This window comes from Chiroxiphia lanceolata, chromosome 4 (genome assembly GCF_009829145.1).
Source record: "Chiroxiphia lanceolata isolate bChiLan1 chromosome 4, bChiLan1.pri, whole genome shotgun sequence".
NCBI classification, from domain to species: Eukaryota; Metazoa; Chordata; class Aves; order Passeriformes; family Pipridae; genus Chiroxiphia; species Chiroxiphia lanceolata.
Window position 1 is genome coordinate 6,044,328 of NC_045640.1, and position 16,659 is coordinate 6,060,986.

Here is a 16,659-nt window from a genome sequence, read left to right on the forward strand (position 1 = left end):
TTTCCAATTGCTTTGCAGGTAAAAACAGAGAAAAAAACCCCACTTTAGTGTTATTAAGATGCATTTCTCTATCCCTGTACTTTACATTTCAAAGCTATGACATTCCAGTAATGTGGATGATGATACTTTTGCCACAAAGTTTACCTCCAATAACTGTACAGTATTACCTGGCCTCCCTTTGTCACTTGCAGTCATTCATTTCACATACTTCATGATATGATTTCTTGCAATAAATCCGTATTCCCAAGGAGAAAGTGCAGAGTTCCAGACAGACAGAGGGGAGACTGTAGGTAGCACATCCATGGCTGGATGGGATCTCCCTCCAGGAACTGGATCTCCCAAGTGGGAAAACATATGAGCAAATTGTGCTGTGTTCTTATTAGTCAGGTCTGTAAAGTGATGTGGTTGCAGATAAAGAGGAGGTGATGCACAAAACCACTCCAGTAAAAGGCTGAGGTGCTTTCAGGTGTTCATGGTAGCTTCAGTCCAGCAGCTAAATAAGACCAGCCTTTCCTGCTTTACAGCTGTAGGCTGCCTGGGGGAAGGTGATGTGCTGTGCTCAGCTGCAGCAGGACACTAATTCTGATTAAATTTGAAGTAAATATTCAAATTACCTTTATATTTAAAGGAAAAACCTCTGATTTGCTGTGAAACTGTGAATTACTGCGTGACTTAAAACATGGCGGCTTAAACATGAAGCTAAAAATCACTTGTAAATTATATTTCACATATTTAATTTTTTTTTGATTGCAAATAATATAAAGGTTTTTATAACTCTTAAATCTTGGATCAGATTTGGTTTGCCAAAAACTGGCTTCCTTGACAGTGAAGCCAGTTTAACAGATGCACACTGATACATTTTAAAATACTTAATGCACTGCTAGCTGCTGAGGCAAAGCACTAACACCCAAATTACTCAGAAAGAACTGGGGGGATTTAATGCTTGTTCACACAGCCACAGTTGAAGTCAGAACGTTAAAGAAGAAAGACTTTATGAACTGGTTCATGTAAAACGTGTCGTGTTTTCTTTCAGTACACCATGGTGAAGGACATGCTCTCTCCAAGTCCCACTGAAAGACCAGAGGCTGCAGCAATCATAGAAAATCCTGTCTTTGAAGACTTGGAGCTCCCACCCAAACCTGTGCTTAGGCAGAGGTCACGGACAATGAGTCTATCAGGAAATAAACATTCCAGACAACCAAGCAAATAACTATCCTCAGGATCACTTCTTCCACTCGGCAGGTTTTACAGGGATTGTTCAGCAGAAGGATCCTATGATGCAGAATGTTTATCTTGGAAACAGTTTACCTAAACTTTTTTTTGCCATGTTTAGTGTATAAGACATGTTGGACAGATTTTCCTTTACTTTGACAGCCAAGGAAATCCAGTAACCACCCTTTCCACATTCCATTTTCCTTACCTTAACTTTCTGAGGCGGACGGGTCCAGCTACTGTGCTTACCAATGTTGTGCTCCATTGTCAGTTTTTTTGGGTTTCTTGGGGTTTTTTGAAGCTTGTAAATGTCAGCTTGCTGGGTAAGTGAGAGATCTGTAACGTGTAAATAGAATTAAAATACTGTATTTTTATAGACCAAATTACAGTCTCTAAGCCTAGTGAGTATCTATCTGGATCACTTGCTCTTTGGTGAAATGAAGATGATTTTGAAATGAACTATGACTCCATTTTTGTCCCTGGTGGGTAAACTGGGAATCTGCACTATTTTTAAAGCAAAAAAGTACCACAGTTGTACATATTGTCACTGTCCATAGCCAGTCATTAGAGGAAATCATTTCATATTTCTGCACTACTGTAGATCTTAGGGAATGCATCTTATACAGATGAAGCTGTAGAGAAGGAAAAGGAGCTTTTTGCCATTAAATGGGGGGTTTTATAGGCGGTGGTTGGAAGAGCCATAGTCAAAATTATGTACGAAAATGTTGTGATTCTGAAAATTTAAAGCTAATGAAGTCATACGTGTCGTATGTAATCTTGTAGATTTGTACTTTTTAAAAAAAAAAAAAAATCAACTGGTAGGCATTTGTGTAATCTGCTAATTTAACTGCCTAATGCCATGCTTTTATTTCTCACTGTAAATATGTTAATTTTTATTTATAAAATACAGAATCAATCCATTTGGGTTGGTGGTGTACAGGATGCACTTGCTGTAATTGTTGAGTGCATTGATTATTGTGACTTCTTTCAAGTCTAAATGATTTAATAAACTTTTTTTATTTATAAGACTAAATAGTGGTTGCTTCTGTGGGAAGCCCAGATCTGTGCATGCTGCAGGTGGCAGCCCTGTGCAGTGGGAACAGGATGGGCTCTGCATTCCTGTAACTTCCTTTGCTTTCCTGTCTCACACTGAGATGTGTGATGACGCAAAACCAAATGTGCTGCTTGGATGTGAGATATGATCTGGAGAAAGAAGGGAATTGGGCTCTAAACTGAGTGGATTGTGGAGGCAATCTCTCACCTGTTAACAGAGAAGGAAGAAGAAGGGATAATTCTTTCGCTGTTAGAACTGCTCTTAGAAATGCATTTTTACATTTCACAGAGTTAAATTTGTTAAAGTTGTAGCCTCTGAAATCAGTTTCCTAAAAAGGTGTTGGATGCAAATCCTTCTGGGTATCACTGCACTGTGGTGTGACACTGTGACCAGCAATTAAACCAGCTGACACTCTGCTGACACTCTGCAGCTTTGTGATAAGACTGAGGTGAATTACAAAGATGGTCTCCCCTGTGCTCTTGGATAACTGTCTTAGATACTGGCTTGTCCAGGTGAAGCCAGAATGCTGCAGAGAATATTTGGTCAGAAACAGAATTTAATTGCTTTCAGCTGGGTTAAAGCAGAAGACAGTTAAGTGTGTCCTCTTCCCTTGGATTTCCCAGTTTGCATCAGCTACAGCAGCACAGTGAAATGGCCACATCTGAAACTTCTCTGGCTTCCCTGCCAGCTCGGTGATTACAGATGGGAGCACAGGAATGAGGAATAAGGTATTTTTAACTTGTTGTAGGCAGCTGCCTATTCCAAGGGCCCTGCAGCATTTCAGTACCAGCACTGGTATATGTGTTCACACTAGGTGTGTCTGCATACTCTGGGATGTTACACTTGCCCTCAAAGGTGTGTACAAACCCTCCCCTGTGTGGCCCATGCCCACAAAAGCATCTGGCCATGCTCAGCCCCTCACTGCCTGGGTCAGTCTTTGCTGGAATGTGTTGTCCCTGTCTTTGCACCTCTTTGCCCCAGGGATTGACTGAGAAAGCCTTTTCCCTGATCAGAGAGGTTCTCCTGTGAACGGTGTGTTCCTTCCTGCCAGCTGTTTTTGTGGAAGGACATCTGTACTGGGATAGCTGGGAGCCTACATCCCTGCAGGAAGGGCTTTGACTGGGGCTGTGATGCACTGTCCCAATCCCCTTCTTACAGAGGATATTACCTGTCCCTCAGCTGCCTTCCCCCCCCCCAAAGCTCTTGGGGCTGGAACATCATTCCTTGTCCTGTTTTATCAAAATTAACAGGGTGGCAGCAGCAAGAATCCTGCCCTGTCCACCCTTGTGCCCACTGGACTTAGATGCTGCCCCCAGAATAAGGTGTAGTTACTCTACTTACCATTTCCATGTTGTTACTGGAGTCATAGGATCTGGGAGACCTAACCCATTCCATGAAGAGCCATTTGACAGGAGAGAACCAGTGTTGCAACCCCAGGTCAGGGATGTTTTTTCTACCAGACTCTTGAGAGAGAACTCCTGACCCTAGTACCCGTGTTTTCAGTAGCTGAGCTGCTCCAGGCAGGACATACTTGCATTTTGCTACACCTCTGAGGACAGTCCTCAGCTACTGTTGAGGTGGAAGAGCAGAAGGACTCAGGACATGTATTATCTTCCCTTTTTTTTAATTTTTCAACAAAACGAAGTTCTTCACCCCTCTCAGTGCCTCAGTCTGGTAGTTTTAGCATTAAATGTTAGCCTGGACATCTTTCTGCTGTGCTTGCTCTGCTTCCTAGGCTGCAGAAGCCTTGCCTGTCCCAAGGAAGTGATTGACACTCACAAGGAGATATTTCAGAAACCATCTTTGAAGTGTTTCGTGCCCACAGAAGATCAGTCTAAGAGCAGGCTCTGAGTGCAGCGACCCTCCCACGTAAACCAGTGTGAGACCCCACCACAACTGTGCTGGGGAAGCGATGGCTGTTGTCTCAGGGGTCACCAGCCCTCATGTCACCCTGCTACAGAAAAGCTGTTGGAAGTCTAGACAAGCACTTGGAAGTAGTAAAAATGGTGGTTCCCATTTATCATGATTTTTTTTTATGTCTGTGTGATCCATAGACATCACAGTGCAAAACACACAGGTGAGTAATGATTCCTCTTCACATCCTCTCTTTGGGGGGTGTCAGCCAAAGCCCCCTTTGAAACTCCTGGGCACTCAGTGCTCTTGGCATCACAGCGAGTCTTGCTCATCTCCTGGGCTTTGCCACATAGGATGTTCCCTTCCAGAATTAGCTCACAGATAATTCACAGAAAGCCCCAGAAAGCTCTAAACCTCTCAGTATCTCAGAAGCAAGAGAGCTGAACCCTGAGCAACAGCCCAGGCTGCAGACTGGTGCCTCAGTAACAAGTGAGCTCTGCTCTTTGGCCACATCCCTCCTAATTCCCACACCCAGACTGATACACGTGGAGTTACCGAAACTGGGCAAGTCTGTAATGAAGTTGAGAGCTACAGTGGCTTGATAAGAAACACTGTCCCACCTGACACAGATCACCAGGATGCACACAAAGATGAGTTCACATTATCATACTGATATTTTTTTCCCAACATTATGGTTGAATTTGTCTTGAGAAATGCTCATTAAAAAAAAAAAAAAATATCCAGGAAGGAATTAACTCCATTAGTATCACAAATTGTCCCGAAAATATCAAAGTTCCTCATTCTAATAACTGTGGAAGGTTAAGAAATGCATCTTTGTTGTATGTCCCCGGCTGCAGTATTCCAGCTCCTCCTTCCTTTATTTTGCTACCCATTATTTTTCCATTAGGATGTGCTCTGGCACTTTCTGTATTACCACCTCCAGCAACTGACCCTGCATCCCTATGACTTGGGTTTGCCCTTCAGGGCACCGTTGGGCACCGGCACCGCTGTGCTGTATTCCAGATCTGGAGCAGTCTTGGAGAAGGTGGCGATGGAAACCATGTCTTCTCCAATGTCCACCTGGGACCTGTGCCTGCAAATGAGCAGCTTCTTCAGGGCCCGCTGGAAGTCCCTGTTCAGGAAGGCGTAGAGCATTGGGTTGATGGTGGAGTTGCAGTATCCCAACCAGGTGATGATCTTGAAGGTGTCGACCAGGACCGTGCTGGTGGAGTCGGTGCCCCTGGCAGCGAGCCAGACGTTCAGGACGAAGTAGGGCAGCCAGCAGAGCACAAAGACTGAGATGATGATGCTGATGGTCCTCGTGGCCTTGTTCTCCAGCTGCAGGTGGTTCTGCCGCTTGCTGTTGGGGTGGTAGTGAATCTCCAGGGTCTGGGACATGATACGGGTGGCCTTGAGCCGTGAAGCTCGGTAGATGAAGAAATACATGCTGCACATCACCATGAAGGGAACGAAAAACGCCAGGGCAGAAGCCACGATGGCAAAAATCCAGTTGGTGACAAAGATGCATTCCCTGCCCGCATCAAAGTCCACCCCGGGGATCTCGTTCCAGCCTTGCATGACAGGAAGGAAGGAAATGAGGGAGGAATACACCCAGACCATGCAGGTCATCACAATGCATCTGCAAAAGGAAAGAGACGGGGAGGGGAGAGAGGGTCTGAGTAATTTTGAGTTGAGAACATCCAGTACGATTCAATCCCCATGGTAACCTGTGTGGGATATCACTGCTCAGCAGTCCAGCAGGGCTTGGAGAAGGGAAAAAGCTGGGGTACAACAAGTCCAGACGTGAATATCTCTAACAACTGGGTAATTGGTCGGTGGTTTACAGAATTGGGGGTGGCAAAAGGAATGCTCAGAGTTGGCTGAAAAATGAGGAGGAAAGGTTTTACAGAGGATGTTTGTTACTATTTAAAACAACAGCATGAGGATTTTTCAGTTTGTTTTCAGCTTTAATATCTGGCCATTTTCTCACCCTCTGAGGCATGATGGGGGTGGAGCTGATGGACACAACATCACAGAACCTGCACATGGGTGGCCACACAGCCCCTTCCTCACTTTTGCAACTGCACACATTCAGCATATCATACAAACCAAGGGGTACAGAGGCAGAAAAATATGCCCAAAGGAGCCTGAACTCCCCCTGTAAAGCATCCCACTGCTGCAGTGTCCTCTCTGCCCACTCTCAGACGACTTTCCCTACCCTTCAGTCCTCATTTCAACCTTCTGCATGAAACCAGCCCAGGAGCTTATACACTCTTCTGGTTTTCCCTGAATATCACTTCAGAAAACATGATGAGCTTAAGAGAGGGAAGAGTAGTGCTACATGCATTCTTCTGGGTCTCTTTCCCCTAGTCCTTGGAAGTGCTTCAAAGTCCTTCCCCATCCATGGCAGTGTTCAAGGCCAGGCTGGATGGGGCTTTGAGCAGCCTGATCTAGTTGAAGGTGCCCCTGCCCACGGCAGGGAGGTTGGAGCTGGATGATCTTTAAGGTCTCTTCCAGCCCAAACCATTCTGTGATTCTATGAAATGCCCAAGAAATGCCTTTAAAGGGTGAAAGTTTTAGGTCCAATCAGCCCGTATCACTGGTTTCTACCCATTTTGCAACCCATCCTTAGCTCAAAAACTGCTTTTCCAGGAGCACCATCAAACCAGCTCAGCTGAATCCTCCTCTTCTCTGGCACCACGTGGAACATTTTCAGTAGAGATTTAAACAGTGCAAAGACCCTTTTGCCACAACACTCTGCTTCTGGGCAGCAGCTGTCAGTAGCTCATTTGGTCCAAATTCAATGCAGGCCACGCCCAAGTGACAATTTGGAGGAAACCAAAGCGAGAAGCAACTCCACTCACCTGCCACGGGACATCCTTCTGGAGTAGTGGTAGGGGGTCACCACGGAGCAGTATCTGTCCAGGCTGATGAAGCACAGTGTGACAATGGATGCCGTGCAGAACATGACATCAAAGGAGATCCAGACTTTGCAGAAAAGCTTCCCAAACAGCCACATCCCTGTCACCTCGTAAATGATACTGTGAGAGAAAACAGGTGGAAATCAAAGCTCGAAGGGCTGAGTTTGTGCATTCCCTGGAAGTTTTCAAGGCCAGGTTGGATGGGCCTCTGAGCAACCTGGTCTAGTGGAAGGTGTCCCTGCTCATGGCAGGGTTGCGGAACTAAATGATTTTTAAGGTCCCTTCCAACCCAAACCATTCTGTGATTCTATTTCTTCATGACTGCACGGAGGTAATGCCATATTTCATCATACTAAAGATGAGGATGCAGCTCTGACAGCAGGTATTCATCCTCAAAGCACAACCCAGGGCAATAACCCACAGGTGGAGCATGGCTAAAAACCAAACCTGTGCTTCTTGCCTGCATCCCGAGAAGGTGCCTTGAGAGAAGGGCTTTGCCCCACAAAGCTCCCCAAATTTACATCTGCACAGCTTCATTTATCACAGCTTTTTTCCAGTGCCCTAAGAGATCCACTTTACATCTGATCTCACCCTTCAAAACTAGAGGATTTCAACTCTTGGTTAAAAAAAAAAAAAAATTCTGGTAGGAAGACTATGCAGCTTGTACATTATGTAGCTCATAAATGCCTCAGTGAGGTAAACACACTAGCAAAAAGCAGACACTATACCAAAAATACCTCCAGTAAAGTGAAGAGGGGCCTGTGAGAAGTGAGCAGCGAGGGAAGGAACATATGGCAGCTGTAGGAAGGCTGATGCATGTTTCTATAGCATTCAATGAGATGCCATTCACTTCCCCTTTCTTTCACCAGCTTTCTGCAACTCCTGGGGTGCTTCTGAAATCATTGTGTGTGAATTTGATGAGTAACTCCCTAGTCCTGCAAAGCTTTAATTATCCTGTAACTTCCCAGCTTGCTGGTTAAATGCAGTGAGATCAAGGCTGTTGCTCTGCAGAGCTCAGGTGGGCTCTGCTTCCAGCAAGGGCAGAAAGAGTAATTTGATGTCAGAGGAGAGATAAAACAATGCCTGGTCTACATCTGATTGGCAACAACTCTTTAAAATTACTTGTGAAGGTTGTTCCAGAGCACAACAACTGCTGTAGTTGGGTGCAGTGCAGCTAAAAGGTCCCAGCCCTTGGCAGCTCTTTGTTCTGGGGGATGACCAGCAAAAATTCAAGCAAACATCGATCTACAGCAGAGCCTGTCCCTACACTGTGATGGTCCTCATGAAGGCATCATGGAGGGTCCCACTGCACACACATGGGAAGGTTTCATGGCTCTTTTTCAGATGGGGAAATGACATGCAGAATTGAAGCAAGGGTTCAGTCGTGGACTGGGGTGCCTTGTTGCCATTCCTTAGAGCCCTCCTTATCCCCAGAGGTGCTGCAGAACCTGTGGTGTGAGTGCTGTGGCCTTCCAGAAGCATCCATGCTACTGTCAGGACATTCCCACACACAGACCCCAGCTGAGGAGGTGCCTGGCTCTCATCTGCAGCTGTCCTAGCAGATGTTCTCACACCGCAGGGTAGTGGACGCCTGTTCCCTCTTCTCTGATGTAAAAGGTCTCTCTGCAGCTTGGAAATGATGCTGGGTAAGAAGGAATAGTAATAGCCAAAAAAAAAAAAAAATGCACAGCTTGAGCAGAAGTGAAGCCACCTCTGTGTTTCACTTACACTTGCAAAAGGCAAGAGTAGCTGGAAATCCTCAGCCTGGAAATGACTGGGCTGGCTGGAGTACCCAGACAACAAGCTAAGCTCAGCTGAGCCACTCCTTCAAACAAGCCAAGCCAGGAACAAAATAGATGTTTTACTCTTGAGATTAAGGCACCAGGTGACTACCTTGTTTTTCCTTTCTGTCACATTTTCCTGAGCCAAGCTGGCTCCTAAGGTCACTTCTTTTCCTTCTCTTTGGCATGTGCTAGCATGCCAACTGAGGAGCAAACTGAAATTCAAGGGAGCAACATAGATAGAAAGCCAAGACAGCAGAAAAGATGGGATACAACAACCACTCCATCAGCAGTCACTGCTCTTAATGCAGTCCTCAGCTCACATTCCCCAAACAGTTGGAGCCCGCAAAATCATCTACCAACCATGCTGGCCCCACGTGCAACACAGAGCTGTTCCTGGAAGAGGGGACTCATTGTCCTGGAATCACGGGCAAAGCTGGATATCTAGTTCAGATAGCCAGGGTCCCTGTGTGGCCAGCAGGAGAAACACCCTTGGGAATTGTCTCTCCATCCATTATGAGGGGATCCATAACACAGGGTAGAGACATGGAAGGACAAATAATCACCAACTCACAGTTAAGCCCAGCAGGTGAACTTCCAGCCAGCCCTGCTCAAAGAGCGGATGCAGAGCAGGGGGAAAGGACGTTCGTGCACGTGTCACTGTACCAGTGACACTCCTCACCTGAAAGGCATGACCAGACAGGCCACAAGGAAGTCTGCCATGGCTAAGGACATGATGAACATGTAGGTGACAGTGCGCAGCCTCTTCTCCACCACGGGGCAGAGGAAGACCACGGTGTTTCCCAGGAGGGTGATCAGGTCGATGAGGGTGAGGATCAGGCCAATGGCCACCTCTTGGAGCCCGATCCCTCTCCTCACAAAGGAGGAGGCAGCAGAGGAGAAATTAGAGAGCCAAGTTTCATTTTTGTCCATCAGCATCTTCCCACTGTTAAAATCTGAAAGAGAGGAAAGGGGAAAAACAAAATTACTTTGATGCACGACTTGTAGGTGTGTGAAATGAAGGACAGAAATATTGTTTACGCTTTATTTACTCCAAGGAAAATTCACATACCCTGCTGTGCCTGTGCCATCACTGTCCCATGGTTATGAGTCCATTAGAAGTGTCTGAAATCCTAAGGGTGAGGATAAATGTGCAGCATAAGTCCTTCATGGCAATTAAAAGCCCTTCTGCGAACAAAAACGCATCATCAGATGAAGCGTGAGACAAAAGAAAAAAAAAAGAAAAAAGAAATGTACTGAGATCAGAGAAAGGACAAGCAAACATCTGAAAGCAAAAATTAAAGCAGCTGGGCTAAATCCCATTGAACAGCGTGCCATGTCCACAAAGTGTGGGGGTTGGAACCAGATGATCTTTAAAGTCCCTTTCAAGCTAAACCGTTCTATGATTCTACATTCTCATCATCATTATCTTTGCCACCCCCAGACCAGCTGAGGCTGCTTGCCGAGGCTGGCTGCTCCCATAACCCCACTGTCCAGCCCATGCCCTGCCCTGCGTTGTCCTGGTGCTTTTTCAGGCTCTGAAGTTAAGAGGTTTTTTACTGCCATCATGGGCAGCTTCATCTTCCAATCTGAATGGCCATGCAGTGCTGCCTGTAACCACACAGGGAGCTTAATCATTTTTCAATTTGGATTTTCCAGTTGAGGAAATTCATGTGTTTGTGTCCACAGCTCAGTTCCCAGACTTTGACTGAGTGGTGCCACAAACACCTGGGAAGGTGGGAATGATGTTCTTCAGAAAATCCAGCAGTTTGAAACACACTGGTGTGGCTAAGGGCAAAGACAAAACCTGTGGAGAAAAGAGAAGTATAGAATTATTTCCAGACGTCAAACTGTTATTATTTAAATACCATCACTTCTCCTGTGACCAGGCTCTGCTTGCACAGTACCCTCAGGTCAATCCCATGTCTCCAGGGCATCACTACTGAGTGCAGCCTGAGGGTGGGTCTCCATAAAAACCCCTGTAGTCCTACATGTCTCATCTCACAGTGGCCAAACTTTGCCTTGGGAGCATTGTAAGAGTAAGGTAGAATGTAGCAAAATGTCCCCAGTATCTGTTTTTCCTTCCAGCAGCCTATGATCCAGAATTACCTCTAAAGATGGTTCTGAGATCTTCTAAATCATGAAGTTGTCCTGCTTCCCCTTTGGCCCAGCAAACTTTTAGCATCCATGACCTCCCATAGCAACACCTCCCACAGCTCAGCTATGCACCATGAAAAGAAACACCTGGTTTTGCTTGTTCTGAGCCTGTCACCAGCTAGTTTCATTTGGTGCCCGCTGGTCCTTGGAAGACACATCATGCAAACAATCCCCATCCTCTCTCTCAATGGCACTGGTGGGCTCTTTAACCTCTGTCACATCCCCAAGGCCCCTCTTCTTCTCTCAGTGAGGCTGAAGAGCCTCTGCCAATTTGCTCATTCCTCGTACAGAAGCAATGGAGGATTCCTGTGCCTCCCTCCTGCTCTTCTGTGCCTCTGGGATGGACCAAAACTCAAAAAAAATTCCAAAAGGTAAATGGACTGTGGGTTTATCTAAGGGCATAATCTCTGTTTCGTCCTGCTTCCCTTTTATGACCATTCCAGGCTCGGTTTGCTGGTTTGATTGGTGCTGAGCACTGAACTGACCTTTCCATTGGGCTGTCACCACCCAAAGGTTTTGTTCCTGAGCAGTAACAGCAGCTTTAGATGGGAAAATAGGATAGAATGAGGAAATTAAGTTCATCTTCATCTTCCCCAAACTCCATCACTTCACAGTTGAGTTTCTTCTTCCAATTTAATGCTCACTGAGCCTCATAAAACCTTTTCTACAATTCATTGAGTCAGGCCTTCCTTATCCTTCATGCCCTGATTAAACTTTGTTTCACCTGCGAATGTCACCACTTCAGGATTCATGATTTTTCCAGCTGGAGGTTTATAGGTTCCCACATATCCCAGCCCCTATCCTTGCAAAGAGCATCACTGGCCTCTCTTCCACATGCTGACTCACTGTCCCCTTCCCCCCCCCCCCCCCCCCCGCATTTCACCTTCAAGACGAGTATTTATTCACACAAAGAACTTCCTTCTTAGCTCAGGGCTATTAAGTTTCCTTAAAATCCCCCACCATGAGGGACCATATTGAAAACCTTTCTGAAATCCAAGCAGGCTACACCAACTAGGTGCTTCTCATCCACATACCTGCTCACTTCTTCCAGGCACTCCTATATGATTGTGAAGCTGGGCTGCTTTTTCTGAAAGCAGTGCTGACCTTGTCCTTGGATGTAATCATGTATTACATGCATTCACTCATCCTTCAAAATCCTCAGCTCCCTCCCTTTACTTCTATTTATTTGCTGGATTTAGTGGTTTCCTTTTTTTCAAGTTAATAGAAAAAAAAAGTAAAATCAAGAAATAACTAAAGCTGTCTAGAAATAAATAAGAAGGTAAGAAAGAAAGCTTCTACTCAGCCAAGCTGAGATGAACAGGCACATTTTTTGGACATCATCTCTGTGGCAGCCCCCTGAGCCAGCACTGCTAGAAGTCTGCAGGGTGTCTTAAGTACCTCAGTCTTAATGAAAATGTTCCTTGGACAACATTTCACATCCCAGTATCACCCCATAAAAATAAAATAAAGCATCCTGTCTCCAGCTCTTCTGTTACTGACAGGAAAGGGGATAATCTGCGCCACTCTTTGTAACAGCCCCACTGAGGATGTCACCAGGCTGGATGAGCTCCTGCAGAACAGTTGGATTTCAATGCAGCCACACTTCCTGGCAGGAAAACTGTTCAGCCTATTCTCCCCCCCTGCATGCTCTGCACAGACAGCACAGTGACTGCCAGCTGGGAAAACCACATGGAGACAACCCGTGGCCACAGAACCAGCCAAACTCCAGAACCTGCCACTGCAAGGGCCATTCCGTGCTCCACGTCCATCTCCCAGCTCATGTCCCATATCTGCTGGGAGATGCTGGTGTCCTCACACCTCTGGTACCTCTGTAAGGTCTGGAAACAGTCCTCTGATTCCCACCTCAAGCTGACCCCTAACCAGTTTAATGGAAATAATGAGCACCACCCAGTCAGTCCCACGTTGTCCCAGAAGACCATGGGGCTTCTAAGACATGAACAGCAAAAATCAGTTTTGACGAAAAACCTATGGTTTAAACCTTAAAATCTGGCATTGGTTTGTAAAACACCAGGTCTTAAGGTTTAAAAAAAATGGTGTCAGATTTTTGTTCTATAGCCTTGGATAGATGAGAATGATAGAGGAGAAGTCTGGATTAATTATTTGGGGTTTTTTAGATGTAACTCTGAAACAAGAAGGTTTCAAAGCCACATTTTCCTTTTTCTGCAAATGACTGTTCCCAGACGGTCATTAAGTCTGTATCAGTGTTAGTACAGCTCTAATTAAAGCAGATTGTTACTTACAGAACATTGCCCTGCTACTGCTCTGCAAATACACACCACTCTCAAACTTTAAGTAGCATTAGCACACAGTTATTAGAGTTCCTCTTTGCAAGTGCCCTGTGCTCCTCAAGTGCCATTTTAGCTACCAGCCTGGGTTAAAAGGTCTTCTCAAGTGAAAAACTCACAGAAGGTTCCTTAACGCAGGATATATCCAGGAGTATGACTCAGTGATGAACAAAACCAGGAGACAGATGTGCCCACACTCAAAAAACATTAGGGAAAAACTCTCTTGTCTTACTGTTCTTTGGTCAACACAAAGACAGGCTGAGGACTGGAAATAAGGCTGTCCTTATTTGACATCCATGACTTCTCTACGACAAAAGAAAGGGATGATGGCTGCTTGAAACTAAAGGCCTGGACCCTGAACCCTAATTTAGAGTGCAGACAACAGGATCTTCCTGCTCCTGATTCCTTTTCAAGGATCCCCAGGCAGAGGGGCCTTGGAAGCTCATCCACAGTCCCTGTTAACTGAGAAGTGCTGCTTCTCCACCTGGAGAATTGTTAATGCAGGAAAGTGGGAGATGAGACAACCCTAACATCTCTGTGGAAATTACTGGGACAAAGCAGGATGTGCGATCCTTCCCAGGGACGTACTTCCACAGCTTAAAATATTGCAGCTTTTAAATTCTCCCATGAGCTGCACCAACCCCTTGGGGTTGTGATGCTCATACACCCCAGAGTCTTTCTACAACATCAGTCTTTCAGTCTTTTCTGTAAGGAGCCCTCTTAAACCAACAGGATAAATGCCCAGTTGTACCATGATGTGGTATCATTCCAGGTTTCCTGGGGATCTCAGATGCCTCAGGGTTTGCACTGTTCTTATTTGTTCTTATTACAGTTTTACTTCCCTTCAAAAAAACTCATGGGCTCTCAGGTTGCCTGAGATTCTGCTCTCAGGTTGCCTGAGCAAAGCAACCCCATCATTTCAGTTTCCCTTTAATATCCAGAAAGTTTGACCTAATTTATTCTGCAGAAAAATCCCAAGCAAAAGGTTAATTTCGTCAGTAAAAGGTAGGAAAGGGAGGAAAAAAAGAAACAAGCTCTGCAATCTCAAGGCTGACTGCACTTTAAAATCTTACAGGAATGATGAAAAATGGAAATATATTACTGGAAACATATTTGCTGTCAGACTCTGCTCTTCTGCTAAACCAAGAACGAACAAACGTACGGCAGCAGGTTCGAAAATCACACCTGCCCCAGGACCTCAAACACATTTCCCTCCTCCTCCTCCCCGTGAGTGAAAACTGCATCAGCTCAGTAATTTGTTGAACAGTGCATTACAGTGCAAGGCTCTGTGTGGTGATAAAGGAGCAGGAACATCCCTGGGGATGCTTCCACCCGTACAATCTGCATTCAAGGAGGCCACACAGCGACCGAGCCTCTGCACTGACTTTCCTTCTCCCTCCCTCTATCCAACTTTCCCACTTGAAGGGCAGCATTTCTCGGGGCACGAATGGTTTCTTTCCACATTTAAAGATGTGGAATCGGCACAGAACAATTCCCACGGCCTCTCTGCCAGCTCCGGGGCTGGAAACCCGGCAAAGAACAGTACCCTTACCTTCAAAGCTGACAGCTGAACGCAGCCGGCCGGCTTGAAGCAGCTGAGCAGTATCCCTGAGCCCGGAGCGTGGATCTTGCTCAGCAGCAGGGTACAAAGGACTCAGAGCAGCTCTCGGGGCTCCTGGATCCCTCCCCACGGAGCTTCTCCCAGCCCGGCTGCGTGAGGCTGATGACTCCTGCCCCAGCGCAGGACATGGAACCCGCACCTACAGCCGGCACAGCGGTTTGGGATCACCCCCCGGCAGACGGGCACGCTCCTCCACAGCCAGAGCAACTCTCTCGCAACCACTGCTCCGAGGAGAGAGGAGAGACTGGACCGTAACCACAGCAGTAAAACTCAAGGCGAAGTTAAACCCGCTCTGCAAACATGGGGGTGCCCTTTGGTGTTGGGGGAGCGACTGAGCCGGGGTGCCAAACACACAGTCCCTGTGCTGCCAAACTACCAAGCCCTGGGGTGCCAAATCCCCAGTCCCTGAGCGCAAAAACACCAACCTCTGGGGTGCAAATCGGGAGCCCCGGGGTTCCAAACCCAACTCCCGGGGGTACAAAATTCCGAAACTCGGGGAGTAAGAATGCCAACCCTCCGGGGAGCAAAGCCCCCGGCCACTGGTAGGGCAAAATCCCGAGGATGCTGGAGAGCACATCTGCGCCTGCATCAGCCCGGGGCAGGGGGAACCAGCCCGGGGTCTGTCTCGGGGATGGGGAAGGAGCGGGAGAAGCCCTGCCCGGGCTGGGAGACGCTATCTGGGGATGTGTGTCCTTTGGGCGGGGGGCACAGGACCTGCCTGGGGGAAGCCTGCTAAAGAGGGAGTCCCACCCGGAGCGGCGAGGGGCGGCAGTACAGCCCACGGGGAGCCCTGCCCGCGGAGGGGATCTCAGGATCTGCCCGGGGATGGGGATGAGGATGCCGGCGGCAGCACTTACCGAGAGAGCCCTCTGGAAGCCACCCCGCTCGTTCCTCTGCCCCGCGCCTCCCCCTGCCCCGCTCCTCCCCGCGCCTCCCCGCTCCCAGCCGGGAGCCGTTTCATCCCTCTAGGAGCCGGGGCTCCCCGTAGAAACGGTGCTTTTTTTTTTTTTTTTTTTTTTTTTTTTTTTCCCCTGCCTTCAAACCAGCCCTTCCCACTCCTCCGCCCCGCCGCAGCTGCAGGGGCACGGCGATCTGATGCATGAAAATAAAAATAAGCGGCGTTCAGTGGGGTTGTCTCCTCTGTTGCTAAATAGGGTGTTCTGTTCATGAATCAAAATGCCAAAAAAAAAACAAAACAGACTGGAAGGGGAACCTGTGGCATCAGCGTTGGTGACATGTCACCTGCCCAGTCCCTCCCTGCCTTGCCAGGGAAGTTGGGTCGGGTTCGGAGCGATGGGATGGTGGGTGTTGGGTTTTGGAGCAGCTGGAAGCTGGGCGGTGGGTTGTTTAGGCGTGTCCCGGGGGCAAACTTGGCTAAATTGGCTGCCTGCAAAGGAGAAGCCCCCTTCCCAGCTGCAGGTCTGAGCTTGAGGGAGTGACTGACACCTCTCGGACTCCTCTGGGAGCTCACTCAACTTAATGAGCTGGTAGAAAATGAGCTTGGCAAGAAAAGGTGTGAAAATCTCGTTCTGTGAGTGCCTGGGTGGAAACCTCATCCATAGCCCCTGTTCCAAAACAACCCCCTAAATCACACCCAAATGCATCAACTCTTCACACTGGCTTGCTGTCACCAGTAAGTCCCTCTCCTTTCCCACCTGTTTTCCAAATAGAATTGCAGAGGTTTTGGACTGTGGCTTCACGTATAACCAAAAACGTCCTTGGAGAGTTTTCTCAGTGAGTCTGGAAAAGAAAT

The 16,659-nt window shown here is 47.2% G+C and overlaps 2 protein-coding genes across 7 annotated transcripts in view; one reads left to right on the forward strand and one right to left on the reverse strand.

Annotated features, from left to right (window-relative positions):
- Positions 1 to 2,240, forward strand: part of EIF2AK3 (eukaryotic translation initiation factor 2 alpha kinase 3) — a 43,817-nt gene extending 41,577 nt beyond the window's left edge. The window contains exon 17 of the mRNA XM_032686311.1: positions 1,034 to 2,240. Within this exon, the coding sequence (XP_032542202.1) occupies positions 1,034 to 1,210 (177 nt within the window). The 3' untranslated portion in view covers positions 1,211 to 2,240. The remainder of the gene's footprint in view (positions 1 to 1,033) is intronic.
- A 1,384-nt stretch (positions 2,241 to 3,624) lies between these two features.
- LOC116785882 (octopamine receptor-like) lies at positions 3,625 to 14,919 on the reverse strand. Of its 6 annotated transcripts, none has more exons than XM_032686042.1 (6): positions 14,838 to 14,919; positions 11,465 to 11,518; positions 9,895 to 9,955; positions 9,505 to 9,778; positions 6,985 to 7,161; positions 3,625 to 5,759 (listed from the first exon to the last, which is right to left on the reverse strand). In XM_032686042.1, exons 3-6 carry the CDS (start codon positions 9,911 to 9,913, stop codon positions 5,081 to 5,083), a joined length of 1,149 nt encoding a protein of 382 aa, XP_032541933.1. In that variant the 5' UTR covers positions 9,914 to 9,955; positions 11,465 to 11,518; positions 14,838 to 14,919; the 3' UTR covers positions 3,625 to 5,080. The 6 variants fall into 6 exon arrangements, with proteins under 6 accessions (XP_032541933.1, XP_032541931.1, XP_032541930.1 ...); XM_032686040.1 differs by having other exon boundaries at positions 9,895 to 10,010; XM_032686039.1 differs by having other exon boundaries at positions 9,895 to 10,010; positions 11,465 to 11,703; positions 14,838 to 14,891.
- Between the last annotated feature and the right edge of the window lie 1,740 nt (positions 14,920 to 16,659).